This window comes from Gymnoscopelus braueri (genome assembly GCF_963280865.1).
Source record: "Gymnoscopelus braueri genome assembly, chromosome: 15".
Lineage (NCBI taxonomy): Eukaryota > Metazoa > Chordata > Actinopteri > Myctophiformes > Myctophidae > Gymnoscopelus > Gymnoscopelus braueri.
In genome coordinates, this window is record NC_137620.1 from 31,752,775 (window position 1) to 31,767,347 (window position 14,573).

Below are 14,573 nucleotides of genomic sequence, written 5' to 3' on the forward strand. Positions count from 1 at the left end.
AGATAGATAGATAGATAGATAGATAGATAGATAGATAGATAGATAGATAGATAGATAGATAGATAGATAGATTTTAGAATTGTGTTCCTTTCAATCCACATTAAACAGGCCCATGTATTGTTGCCATGAAAGCTAAGAGATTTCAAAACAAACTTCTTTCTGGTGCTTGCATTTGTTCATGTATTTTGTTCACATTCATTACCCATTACTTTTTGTTCTTTTTCATCACTTTTTTAGTTGTTGAAGAAAAGCACATTTCATTTCCTACTCACCACTGCATATTCTACATCAAATGATGAAAGATACAGTGCATAAATGGCACAAAGATTTTTTTCTGAGAAATATGAGCATTATATGTGGATCCCCCCGCCCCAGCCCAAACAAATGAATTTAAATATGATTAACAACAGCAGTTGTCATGGAAGAAGACGTTGGCATGTAGTGTCTGTCCTTGAAAGCAGCCTTCTTACTTAAAAGACTATGGCATCTGTCACACTGACAGCAATTATGTCTCCCAACAGTGGTTTACACTCAGCACTTTCACAACCTTGAAGGGTTCCTTTGAGTTGCGCTCCAAGAGCAGCAAAAATAAATGAGTTTTCTCTTTTCCCTTTATGAACGGCATAAAACAAGAGATCACCATATTTCCGTCGGCCGCGAATCTAACTTCCAGCCGGCGTTAGACAAAAGAAGGTGTGATCAAAGAAATGAACTTTATATTTATGCGTGTGGTTGTCAGTGGTGTAAAGTAAGTAAGTACATGTACTCAAGTACTGTACTTAAGAACACTTTTGAGGTACTTTTACTTTACTGGAGTATTTCCAATGTTCTATACTTTATGCTTTTACTCCACTACATCTCAGAGACAAATATTGTACTTTTACTCCACTACAATTATTTGAAAATGTTACGTTACTTTGTAGATTTTGATTATTATTACAATTAACCACTTCAGCCCTATTTAAACATTGGCTATTTGAAAATAGCCGATCTACAAGCTGCGTTGTGAGCTCGTAGATCTTCTATTTTCAAAAGATTGTTTATACATTTTAGACATAATGATAACTTGTGAAACGGGACATTCAGCATAATGACTACTTTTACTTTTGGTACTTTAAGTACATTTTGATTACTGGACTTTTACTTGTAACACATTGCAGTATTGATACTTTTACTTAAATGTGAGTACTTTTTCCACCACTGTGTGTCAGCAGGAATACATCACAGGCCCAAAGTTATTTTCAGTGTCGCGTGAGGTTGGAAAAGGTCAAACCTTTGCAGGTCAGGAGGTCACAGCAGCAAGTATGCAGCTGTCTATCGGGTAATTCAGACCTCTGCATTTTTTCATCGCAACGCTCTAATGCTTCATTTATGCTTGGTCGTACGACAACGTCGCGCGGCATAAATAGCAAAGATACAAGCTCCTCATATGACAAAGTATAAATCGTTTTCATCGTGAATCTTTGTTCACTGTACATAATACGTTGCTTACGTTCATTGCTACTAGTGTCGATTATGGCTTGTTTATTATTGTTTTTTTCAATGTCTTGATGAATTGAATACACAGGACCACAATGGAAACAAGCCCCCAGGGCTTTTTGTGTTATCCTTTTAACAATCTTTGTAAACCGTACCTCTTTACAGTCAGCAAACTGTTAATAAAGTATTCAATCAATCAATCAAATAACAAGGCTTAAGGAAGGGAGACTAGTGTCCAAATATGGAAGTATGAAGACTAATCAATGTGATCAGATGATGACCACGAGGAGGAGATGGAACGAAGGCGCTTCAAGTTAATGAAGATGGAAACAGTGACAGTAGATGGAGGGCATGACATCTGAACTTGTGAGCTACGTTTTTTTTTCCATGCCTGGAGAATAATGCAGTTAAGTTCAGCTGATCTTGAAAACTACTGGCTGGATTGCTATGGAATCTGTGCACCTTCTTGCTGCCCGGAGGATGGACCCTACTGATTATTGGCGACTCCATGGCCTTTCCTCTGGAGCCACCTGTAGGCCAAAACTCCCACTTGCACACAAGACATCTTCAAATCAAATGACCAGATTGCCATGAAACTGGAGCAGCATGACCACCAAGGGACACAAGAATCAACTCTTAAGTCTTGTCACAACTATAGGAGGGAGGTTTCACTATAATGGACCGCTGCATTACACTGATTATAGAATTGTGGTCTATGCCGTAGTTGTTTAAACTAAAGTAATACGATACGCTGTGATTTCTGGCCTCTGCGCTGATTTATCGGTGTGGCCTAATTTTTTACATCCTGGTGGAGCCGTGTTAATTTTTTTAATGTTTAGGTCTGAAGTTATGAGCAGTATAATAGACAGTTCCGTCTTAACTTCCTGGGGATTGCACGTGATCCGGAGGAAACTTTGCCGACGCAAATCTAAGAAATCACGTCTAAAAGGTCAGTGAAGGCTCCGTGAGCATCTCACATCAGTGACGCACAATAACTAAATCATCCGTACACTAGACTACAGTTAGTCCATGAGCCAGACAAGATTTCATTATCGAAAGAGTGGGCAAAACCATACCTATATTAAATTGTTCATAGGGTCAATACGAGTAAATAAATATATGATAACCTCTCCACAGGAGCAGCTTTTTCATGGTTATCACACATTTTGTTATTTTCCCCATACGTACATGACAGGTGAAAAAAATTACAACATTTAAAAAAGAGTTATCATAATGAAACTTCCTGAGTTGATTACTTACATGAAGACAATGATTTATCGTATTACAAGTTTTCTGAAATTGCAAATTTAAATATGCAAATTAGGCATTTAGTCCATGAGCCAGAGCCCCAAAATCGAGCCAGATATTGAATATTCCCTCGTTAAAAACCTTTGACTCCAACATCTTAACAAAATGAAATAAGTATGTCGACTCTGGCTTTGTCCAATGTTCCAATGTTGATTCTGGAAAGTTATGCAAATTTGGGCATATTTTCGAATGCCTAATTTGCATATTTAAATATACAATTTCAGAAAACTTGTAATACGATAAATCATTGTCTTCATGCAAGTAATCAACTCAGGAAGTTTCATTATGATAACTCTTTTTTAAATTTTGTAATTTTTTCACCAGTCATGTACGTATGGGGAAAATAACAAAATGTGTGATAATCATGAAAAAGCTGCTCCTGTGGAGAGGTTATCATATATTTATTTACTCGTATTGACCCTATGAACAATTTAATATAGGTTTGGTTTTGCCCACTCTTTCGATAATCATTGCTCAATTTTGGGGCTCTGGCTCATGGACTAAGTATACGTCTCTGAACCGTCACAGATCTCCCTCTCGACTCCCTGCTGCCTAATGCACTGCAGCGTGTACTACAGTATACGCCCTGAACCGTGAGCTATCGCAACGCGGTGCCAGGCCCCAGCTGTAGGCCCGCGGCGGGCACGGCTCTCCTGCTCCGTTGCCCATATCCCGTGGCAGATCGTGCACGGAATGCCCAAGAGGGGTGTGTGTGTGTGTGTGTGTGTGTGGGGGTGTGTGTGGAGGAAGTGCATGGGGAAACGGAGAGAGAGAGAGCAGAGAGAGAGAGCGTGTCTGGCGGGCCCTAACAAGCACTACGGCCATGTTATTAACCGTTTAAGGCCGGGAGGGGAACGCATGTGTGTCATTTTAAGATGTCTTTGGGCTATTCAAAAATAGCAGATCTACAAGCTCATAGCGCGGCACCGAGTGCCGCACTATGAGCTTGTAGATCTGCTATTTAAAAAAAAAATCGTGAACATTTGTGCAAATCTTTGAATATCGTTTTTTAAAGCGAACATTTTAACTCAAATCTTTGCTTCTGGGGATTCTACAAATCTCTTCTAAATCCTAACAGTTTTTTGAAAAAACTTTATGTTACTATGTCAGTGGTTCTCAAACGTTTTCATGTCAAGGACCCCAAAATGTATATGTATTTGGCCACGGACCCCCATCTCAAAATATGTTGTTCCCAGAAGCAAAGATTTGAGTAAAAACAATTCGCTTTAAAAAATGATAATATATATATATTCAAAGATTTGCAAAAAATGATCAAGATTTTTCCCAAAATAGCAGATCTACAAGCTCTTAGCGCGGCACTCGGTGCCGCGCTATGAGCTTGCCTTGTAGATCTGCTATTTTTGAATAGCTCCCAAAAAATCTAAAATGACACAGATGCGTTCCCGGTCTTAATAGGTTAAAAGAGAGATCATAATGAGAGAATACGGACGGGAGAATTCACCGTGATCAAGATGGGCAGCTGGAACAACCTGAACGATTCATTGTTCATGCAGGGATGCGTCCGATCACTCACTCACTCACACACTCAACTCCCCGGGTCCGCTCTGTTTATCTGCCTTTTTTTTATTTGTTCATTTACTCCGTCCGTCCGCTTTATTTATCAGTTTACTAGCACTATTCATCAGCTCCATCTAGCTCCTTCCAGGCCCCGTCAGTGGAGCCGGGGTCCTTGACTGCTGTTTTGGAGGTCAGCCCATTCTTCACAACAACAGGAGTGGAAGACAAAACTCTCTTACAATGATAGAGGGGTCTATTACAGTCTGTGTGCACGCGTCTTTGTGTGTGCGTGTGCATGTGTGTGCGTGTGCATGTGTGCATGTGTGTGTGTGTATGTGTGTGTGTGTGTGTGTGTGTGTGTGTGTGTGTGTGTGTGTGTGTGTGTGTGTGTGTGTGTGTGTGTGTACGCGTTTATGTTTAAGAGAACATTCAGATCTTTGGAAAAGGACTTTCTACAGCAGCGGTTCCCAAACGGTGTGTGTTCAGGTGTGCCTTGGCATTTTATGCACATTATTATAGCTATTTTTTAGTATTGACTATATCAGTACTTAATGTGCACTCTTTTCCCAATACAGAAGCTAACTAATATAACAAGCAACAGTCACTGTGTGCATTGTGAGCTATTTTCACTGTGAATTCATGTGTGCCTTGAGATTTTCACTCGCCCATCGGTGTGCCTTGGCCACCAAAAGTATGAAAACCACTGCTCTACAATATACTGTATGTACCCAAAGGCTTGAGAAGGAGAAAAAAAAAAGGGGGGGGGGTGAAAAGAAACTAGCAAGCAGCAGGTGAGAGTAACGATTTCCAGTAGGCGAGAGAGGAGACTTCACAGTGATATAACTTGTGACATTCCTGCCTGGGACTGTTGATGAGCTACCACAAAGAATTACCTCGGCGTGTCAAAACACTTCCTTTATCTCCCTCCATACGTGGCTCCACATCAAACACTTTCTTTATTTCACTAAAAGAACAATGGAGTGAAAAATGTACACTTCCCTAAAGAATCTTGACAAGTTAATGCGAGCTTTGCAAAGATGACAGAAAAAAAAAGGAAAAGTTTGAGATAAAATTGTGAATGGCTTGTTCAGTGTTATTCACCAAGCATACGGTACCCTCCATATTATATCCAAGTACCTTATGATTATAATAATTTCAAATTTTTGTCTCACAAGTGGAATGGTATATCGTTCCTGAGCATTGAAAGATTCCGTTGGTCTTTTACACTGTGTGACTGCAGTCATCATTGCTAATCCTATTACCTGCCTTCTGCGAAAAACAAAACAAAAACAAAAATACATTATCACGCTGTATGACAGTACTGGTGAGAGCAACTGCACGTCCAACACTATGTTTTGTGGTCGTTTACTTATTTTCTCCAGCATTTTGTGATAAACTTAAACTGCAAAGGGGTGGCATGGAATCATCTTTCCACACGTATAGCTAATTATCACCATAAAAACCTAAAAATAGTCTGCAAAATGTAATATAATATTAATATAATAATGTGGGAATAAATATGCATGGGAGCATGGTCCAGTGTGCAGACTCTATTTTTCAGTTTTTCTGTCCAGCACCTGGTATTTTATTGTTTGATTGTGTGTGCTTTTGTAAACATTTTGCTAACCCTAACCCTGCTAAGGTGTAGAGTTTCAGCTTGACTTACTGACCACTCACAAAAATATAGAAATATAACTTTTCTTTAAGCTTGTCGAAGACAAACTCACAAAATAACTAAATTAAGTAGAATTGTGAGGCTACTTCCATTTTCATCAAAAAAGCCATTCCATCCTGATTTCTTACCACTAAAGTCAAAGTCTGACAGTGTGGCCTCTAGTTTGAGGCCCGTAAACCTTTATGTTTATCGGCAGCGCAACAGATGGTCTCGCAAGTTGGACACAGCAGCCGCAGAATCGGTACAGCTGGTGCTAAAGGGCGAAAAAGGTGGGTCTAATGAAAAGGGACAACGCGCCACAAGAACACTAGCTTTAATTGCATTTTATTTCACCTACTAGGTCTATGCACTTAATCCAATCTCCAAATAAAGGGGAAGAGAGACAGAGGCAGAGGAATATTGACACACCCACGTCAGGAACACAACATCCATGTTGACTATTTTGGCTCACAAATAATACATGGGAATCTGTGTGCTGCTGACAGGATCTTTCATTATCACCCGTGTGGAACACTATGCTGGGTAATGATTGGACCACTGCCGTCAAACTACCGGTACCACTCTTGAACTCTCTTTCAACTGTACATAAATCTATGAACATGTTTAATCTCAACCACGTGTCACTGAGTAGGTGTACCATCCCTGATGTCACCGGACCTTGGTAATGAATTGCTTAGTTGCGCCGTAAAATCCTTACTGTTAATCCTTACTGCCTCTGTGTTAAATTAACCCATTAAGACCTGGAACGCATTTGTGTCACTTTTAGATTTCTTTAGGCTATTCAAAAATAGCAGATATACAAGCTCATAGCGCGGCACCGAGTGCCGCGCTATGAGCTTGTAGATCTGCTATTTTTGAAAAATCGTGAAAAAAAAACTTTAGATTTTTTTTCCAAAAACTGTTTTTTTAAGAATCGCCTCAGGTCTTAAAGGGTTAACAATCAGGGGTTTTCAGTTTGTGACGTGCAAATATGTAAAGAAGAAAAACTAGGCTTACCTAGTCTGTTGTCCAGTGCTCCAAAATCCAGGGAGTACTTGACCACGTGGTAATTGTTCCACACGTACAGCAGATTGTCCCGGGGGTTGTAATCCACGGCGGCGATGTACTGGTACGAGTTTGGGAACGGGACGTCCAGGAAGCCGTCCTTGCTCAGCTCCGTGTTGAAGACGTAATCGACTTTGTTCCCGGTCGCCTCGTTGTCGTCGTCCTCGTACACCGACTTGACCACGTAGAGGATCCCGCAGATCATAAAGGCGTTGGAGGCCGAGCGCTTGTCGTACGCCGTGTCCCAGGTCCCCTCGACGCGCAGCGTGTACGGATTCAGCTGGCTGATGACGATCCGCCCGTTGTTCTGCTCCGTCGCGTAGATGACCCACAGGCCGTTTTCGTCCACCGCCAGGTCGATGTCCGACTTCCCTCCCCAGCGGTACGGCGACGTGTCGTGGTAGTTGGCGTTGGCGATGATGGCCTCGCCGCTCTTGATGCGAGTCCGCAGGTCGAACTTGACGATGTTGCGGGTGCGCTCCTTGTTGAAGAAAAGCGCCCCGTCGTAGACGACGAAACCCGTTCCGTCGACGCGGTGCGGGAGTTTGTACGTCGTCGTCGGTCTCCCGGCGATGAAGTCTTCCTTGGAGGAGTATTCGGTCAACGTGTCCGTGCGGTAAGGCGTCCAGGGCATGTAGTATATCTTGTCGGAGGCCTGAAGGGGATCTTTGCACCACGCTCCAGACTGGTGATCCGATTCAAAGAGGTGTTCGCTCTGGTACACCCCTCGCAGAAGCCCTGGGCACAGGAATACTGAGGAGCCAAAAATGGGAAAAAGACAGAGCAGAGAGTTACTTTGGTATGCAAGAGGAGCCCAGTGAGGCCAGTGGTGGAAAAAGTACTCAAATTCTTTACTTAAGTAAAAGTACCAATACTGCAATATAAAAATACTCTGTTACAAGTAAAAGTCAGAAATAAAAAATGTACTTGAGTAAAAGTACAAAAGTATTGGCATCAAAATGTACTTAAAGTACCAAAAGTAAAAGTACTAAATATTTGAAAATAGCCGATCTACAAGCTCACAACGCGTCGCGATGCGACGCGTTGTGAGCTTGTAGATCTGCTATTTTCAAATAGCCTAGGTATAAAATATGGCTAAAGTGGTTAATGTATGTTTCATTATATCATAGTTTATATCTGAAAAGTAACTAGTAACTAAAGTTTTCAAATAATTGTAGTGGAGTAAAAAGTACAATATTTGCCTCTGAGATGTAGTGGAGTAGAAGTAAAAGTATTGGAAATTGGAAATACTCAAGTAAAGTACAAATACCTCAAAATTGTACTTAAGTACAGTACTTAAGTAAATGTACTTAGTTACTTTCCACCACTGAGTGAGGCGTACTGCAGACAACAGCAGACAATGCAAGGGAAGATAAACTCTGAAGCTCATTCCTGTCCACTGCAAAGGGTCAAGAGGTTGAGCTGCTGTACGTCATTTTCATCAGGGTTGAGGCGGTTCTACTCAAATCTAATTAATTTAAGGAGATTGTGTACTCCTTAGGATATCTATTAGGGATTGCTTTGCCTCCGAAATAAGTCTTATTCTGATTCACAGACACATCATGACCTATAGTATTTCAAGATGTGCAGTAATTGTAATCACTTAAAAAAACATTTTGTAATTATGCAAGTCTAAATCCACTACATGTGGCCCGCCAGTCTTTGACCCTGATGACAATTAGCATACAGAATGATGGCACATGTATACCAACATGATGGGGGGAAGAAACGTGATGTGCAGGCAAAATGTTTATCTACAGCACACGCGCGCACACACACACACACACACACACACACACACACACACACACACCCACACACACACACACGTCAAGTCATATAGCCTCTTTCTCCTCTAACAAAATGAGAATGAATAATGAGAATGACACCAATGTAATCATCTCATTCCATCCACTCGGTCAATATCAAATATTCTGCCACAAGTTGTTAAGAAATAACAACCAATAATAGATAACATTACACAAACCCAATACTACAAGATTTTGATAAATGGTACACTGTGATTATTGGCAGCAGCTGCCCCCTACCGGGGCAAAACACAGTAATTACTCAATCCAGGTAATGATATGAGCCTATTTTCCATTATTTCAGCCACATATGATCTTATTTGTCTGAGGCGTAATTTACAATTCCGCCACACTAAACAAATTACTTCATGCAAACTGCATGACGGCCAGTGGATGGGCAAATTACATTTCAGTATGGATTCTACTGGACTTCTAAGTCAATTTCAAGCTGCCTTTATCTCTATAGAAGAGCTTAGAAAAGGCTTCTTCTGATATGACTTTTAAATATAGGGAGGGTAGTTTTATGTGTCCCAGAGGAGACGATCAAAGCGAAGCGTTGCCAACGAGGGAGCATAATGTCTACTTAAAAAAATGTCTGTATAAGTAGCCTCCTCGTTCACTTAGGCAGCACGGTAAGGTATGAAGATCCACCGTACAATATCTATTAGCTGCAGTTAACACTTTTACTGATGCATTAAGGACATCTTCTGCCAAATAATACTGGCAAAAGATCTTGGTAATTCTTTGTCAAAAGTGGCCAATTGCTTCGGCGAAATGTTGAAAAAAAGAGCCCTTGTGCCGAGAGATTTTGGCTCTGCTTAACCCATTAAGACCGCGAACGCATCTGTGTCATTTTAGATTTCTTTGGCACTCGGTGCCGCGCTATGAGCTTGTATATCTGCTATTTTTGAAAAATCGTAAAAAATATATATATATATATTTTTTTTTTTCAAAAATCAGTTAGGATTTACAAAACATTTTAAGAAGCGGACTCAGGCCTTAATGGGTTAATACTCATAGCCTGGTGGAAAATAAAGATAAAGGATTAAGACGGCATTCCCTCATTTTTGTGTCTGAGTTGATGGGGTGGGCCAGAGTACATCACAAACAACAACCAAAAACACACAGCGTGTGCGCGTGACAGCTCCTTTCATTCAGAGAGGCTGGTAGCCTGACACTGCGTTGACAGGTTCTATCCGTAGAGCCGTCTAGTGGAGGTAAATAGCTGCGTTCTCAGAAGGAGAGAGGTGAAGAGAGGGGTGGTGGTTACCATTCCTCTGTAATCACTTAAGATTAAACATGTTGTTTACCTGCTGGTGAGAAATGTGGTGTGATGCGATGCCGGCGACATCGCGCCTCGGCACGCACCTCGGCAGTTGGGGCTGCTAAACGCTATAAGTTTTCTTGCTATCTTTTGAAAAGAAAGACTATAGGCTACTTATAAAGTAGAAGAGGCACACTATGTGCTGGCTGAGGACCTTATAACTGATGACCTTTTAACACACCAGAGATGGAAGCGTGAATGACAGAAAACATGATGACTTTCATGGGGTACCGATAGTCTTCAAAACAAAATGTTTCTATAAAAGCATTGTTTACTGCTCATTAATACTAGCCTGGTTCCAGCCGAATCTGCCTTTGCGAAATTGCATCGCACTTTAGCCTATCCACGCAGTGTGTCGTGTGATATTGTCTGGCAACGCGAGGCTACATTAATACATTGTATGATATTCTGAATAATATTAGCTAGACTTGGAGCTGTCGATAACCTATGCTGTGGCATAGATTGTGTTTATTTAAGTGTGATGGATACAGTCTTGCATTGATGTCTCTATGTATGTCTACCTGTGTGCTTATTTTGTTGCTTGTGCTGTGTTTCAATGCGTCTGTCTGTTTCAGGTCTACTGGCAGTGGAAACAAAATGCTCTCACTATGGACAATAAACCACCTATTTATTCTACTTTTTACGATATTATATATCTACTGCATTAGAAATACAACACTTGTCTTGGGACTTTATATTTAATATTTTGTTCATTAATAGCTTGCACATAAAAAGGAGAAGTTGGTTTGAATATGTTTGGTAACAAGATTCTTAACTGCCTTGTCAATAATTGCATATTTCACCTTGGATCTTTGAAGTTAACTTGCTGCAATGTGGCTCGGTGACAATATTCCCCAGTAGGGGAAAATATTGCATTAGAAACACAATGCCCTGGGGCCGTGGTGCAATCCCAGGCCTCTGTTCCGCGGCATTGTGCAGTGCAGATAAGTTACCTAGGAATATGAATATCTATGATCTTTCTCCAATATTGACCGGGCTATTCCCTGAAGGCTATAAGCCATCGTCATGTTAGAGCTATAATCAAAAATGCTGACATCTTATTGAACAAGCTATTGATCGCGTTATACACCTCTACTTTAATATTATGCAGCTGAGAAAGCAACAGCAGAATAACTTTAGGTTATTATAGGAGGTTTATTATTTTAAAGCTAGGAAATAGCATAATGAAAGTGCAGTTTGTTGGGGTAAAATTTACCATGGCTATAAAGTACTATGCACACATGTTGGAGAAGTTGGTTATGAATATTTGGCCATAAAAAAATGTCTAATTGTTCTTAATGCCAACAACTAAAACTTTGAATTAGAGTTACTTAGGTCTGTAGAATAAATACATCTGCAAATAATAATCTTAAAATATATATATAAAAATATATCTGTCACTTTATTTAAAGCACATAAAGATGTTTGATCTTTGATGCTATAGTATATTAAACGAGAATACATAATTACGGTATTCTAAGTGGCATGCTAGGATCGGTAGCTATAATGCTCTATAAAGCATGGGATCTTTTTTCACTCACAGTTATTCACACGCACTTTAGCTTATTATTTAGTCGCTGAATATATAATTTTATATCAACAATTTATAAATCTTCATGTTATTATGAAGGTGTAATTGTATAAACATAATATTTATGAAGCCATATGGCTGCATTATGTCCTTTTCAATATGAGCGTGTGTTTAATAACCCTGGCTACGTTGCAATAAGGCTGTTGGTCTGTTATATATGAAGCAATTTACTCGTCGGTAATCGCTTTAGCCCTAATTGGTACTGCGTCGTGTTCAATATTTCTGATATTGCTGCGTACATATTGATTGATAATTGCTCATTATCTTATTTTTTTACCCTTTCAACCTCCCTGATGGTCTAATTTTTCCCCATGAAAGACATGCTTGGATCCACCTCAATGAAGCAGACAATGAACACAGGTATCAGACAACACGTTGCCATAGCAACCCCATCACCAAGACCAGAAGCGTGTGCCCATACGGAAAACCCACGTTAAGTAAAGAAGTTGGCATTTAGTTACCTTTTTGCTCCACTTCTATTTTTAGGCATGAGGGGGAGAGAAAGACAGAGAAATAAATAACAGATTAATGATTAGTGATAATTGGAGAGTTTACTTTCCAGCTAACTTTCAAGCAACAGCACAAGAAGAACACGAGGTTAGTGGAATAGAAAGCATTCAGTGTTGGAAAAGGAGGAAGAAAGCAGTTTCTCTCGTCAACCTGTAGGAAAGAGACAGATATAATATTATATTAAAGTTGGACGGAACGTATATTAAAGGCAACTGGAAGACATATAGAAGGAGGAAAGAAGTGTTCTCTCATAAACATGTGTGGAAAAGACAATCATAGAATTGTACTGAATGTTCACCAAGGCGGGTGGCGCATGCAGTCAAGCTTTGGTATTTGGGGTGGAAAAAAGTTTGACTGTGAAAACAGTTAACGCTCCATCTTGTATACAATTCACAAGTGGCTGGCAATGTCAGAACCTTAAGATTTATACGACTCCCCATTCAAAAAGACAAGAGTCTTGTTAGTCAGAACTTACTGCCTGCGTTTTCGAAGATGGTGCCCGAATGAACCGGGCGGTGACATTTGCTTTCAGCGTGTTGGAAAATTGCCTATATCTCTAAATGTTATGTCCACAGCTGCCAGAGAAACACAAATACACTGCAAATTTCACCCCTTTCCTACACTACTTGGCATTCGCAATGAAGTCTGAGACGGTGTATTCAAGCTAACCGCTACTGTACACACTGCACTACACGACATTATTATGTGCTACAGTGCCTACTGCAAACATGGCCGTATGATGCCCTTTGATGTGTTTTTACTGGGGTCTCCCAGCTGGTGGGGGCTACCGACACAGGCGAACCAGGCATCTGCCCTCGGCGTGCCTGCTCCTGTCCCTTTCCTCCCCATAATCCTAGCTCTAATAAGAGAGGATTAACCTCTGTTACCAGGGCTTACACGGGGCCCTCTCCTCCAAATGGAGAGAACACCAGAGACAGGCTGATGATTGCAAGGGGGGTGGGGGGTGGGGGGGGGGGGGTTGCAGGAGGGTGAGAGAGCAAAGGTTGAAAGATGAGAAGGGAGGGTTATGAGAGGTAGAGTGCAATACTAAGGTGAGGTGAGCCAATGACAAAAAAAGAAAGAGGGATTGAGGTCAGCATGTGTCGGGAGAGGTAGCTCGGGGGGTGCTTCACTATGTGTCATTATGGTAAAACTGCGATATATATGCAGTGCGGTAAAGAGTCGAGAGACTCAACGCCGTCAATACCTGGACGATATCTAGACCTGAAAGGACTGAATAGACAACAGAACCTCCCTCAATCGACGCCTCCTCGCCTCGCCTCCCACAGTGACAGGGCCATGAAAGAGGAATTGCGGGGCGGCTTGGCGGTCCTGATTGAGCGATTGCTCGAACGGCGGCATGGGGGAACAGAGGGTAATGATCTATAGAAAAAGGCATTAACAGCAGGGGAGGTGTGAAGTAGTGTCTACAGTATAGAGAGGCAACAGGCCAGGGAGGTGAGATGAGATCCCTTGACATTCCGATATGTAAGTGCCCCCCCCCCCCCCCCCCCCCGTGGCAACGGCTGCACATCCCGCCCCTGATGGGCTCTTGACGCCACCGGATGCAAAGCAGATACACGCCCCCCAATGTCAAGCTCAGCCAAGGTCAAGCTGTCCCCCCTTCAGACTGCTCCTGGTGTTCTGCTACGTAACTTGCATGTTGTGCTGTACCGTACCTACACTGCATGTGCCCCAGATATGCACCCTTTGGTGTTGCGCTGTGCATGGAAGTGGAGGAGGAGTATGAAAGCAGAGAAAAACTGAGAATTGATTCGTTTGAAAGAGCTTCTCCACCCTGCTCCGTCACCCCCTTTGTGACCCTAATACGATTTTGGTCACGGCTGTCATTGAGTCGCTAAAAAGCACTCAGCTCTCTCATCCGCTCCTTTTCCTCGTCTCCCCATTCTCATTCTCTCTCTCTCTCTCCCTCTCTCTCCTTCTTTCATACTCCCTCTCTCTCTCTTTCATCTCTTTCTTGCTGTCTTGGGTTTGAGAAGAACATGATATGAAGAGAGGGAAACATTTTTAGAAATATAATATAATAGATGAGTATTTGAGGAGACGATCAGGCCTCCAAAACAGGCTCATATACGAAGAAACGAAAAAACCAACCCATTGTACACCCTGTACATTTTGACAAGCCGGGATCTAAAAGACATATAAATGATGACGGTGATGACGACACATCTGCACTGTCTGAGGCTCCGGGGCACTCCATAAATTGCAGCCTTGATCTCGGGAGGAAGTGCAGCACATGGAGAAGCTTGGAGGAGCTGTGTGTGCACGTGTCGATGCCATCCGGAATCCACTGCA

General features: G+C 41.6%; 1 protein-coding gene across 1 annotated transcript in view; it reads right to left on the bottom strand.

Annotated features, from left to right (window-relative positions):
• Positions 1 to 14,573, bottom strand: part of LOC308102213 (adhesion G protein-coupled receptor L3) — a gene marked incomplete at its 3' end in the record, with an annotated part of 320,985 nt that overhangs the window by 130,956 nt on the left and 175,456 nt on the right. The window contains exon 6 of the mRNA XM_080451813.1: positions 6,977 to 7,777. Within this exon, the coding sequence (XP_080307939.1) occupies positions 6,977 to 7,777 (801 nt within the window). The remainder of the gene's footprint in view (positions 1 to 6,976; positions 7,778 to 14,573) is intronic.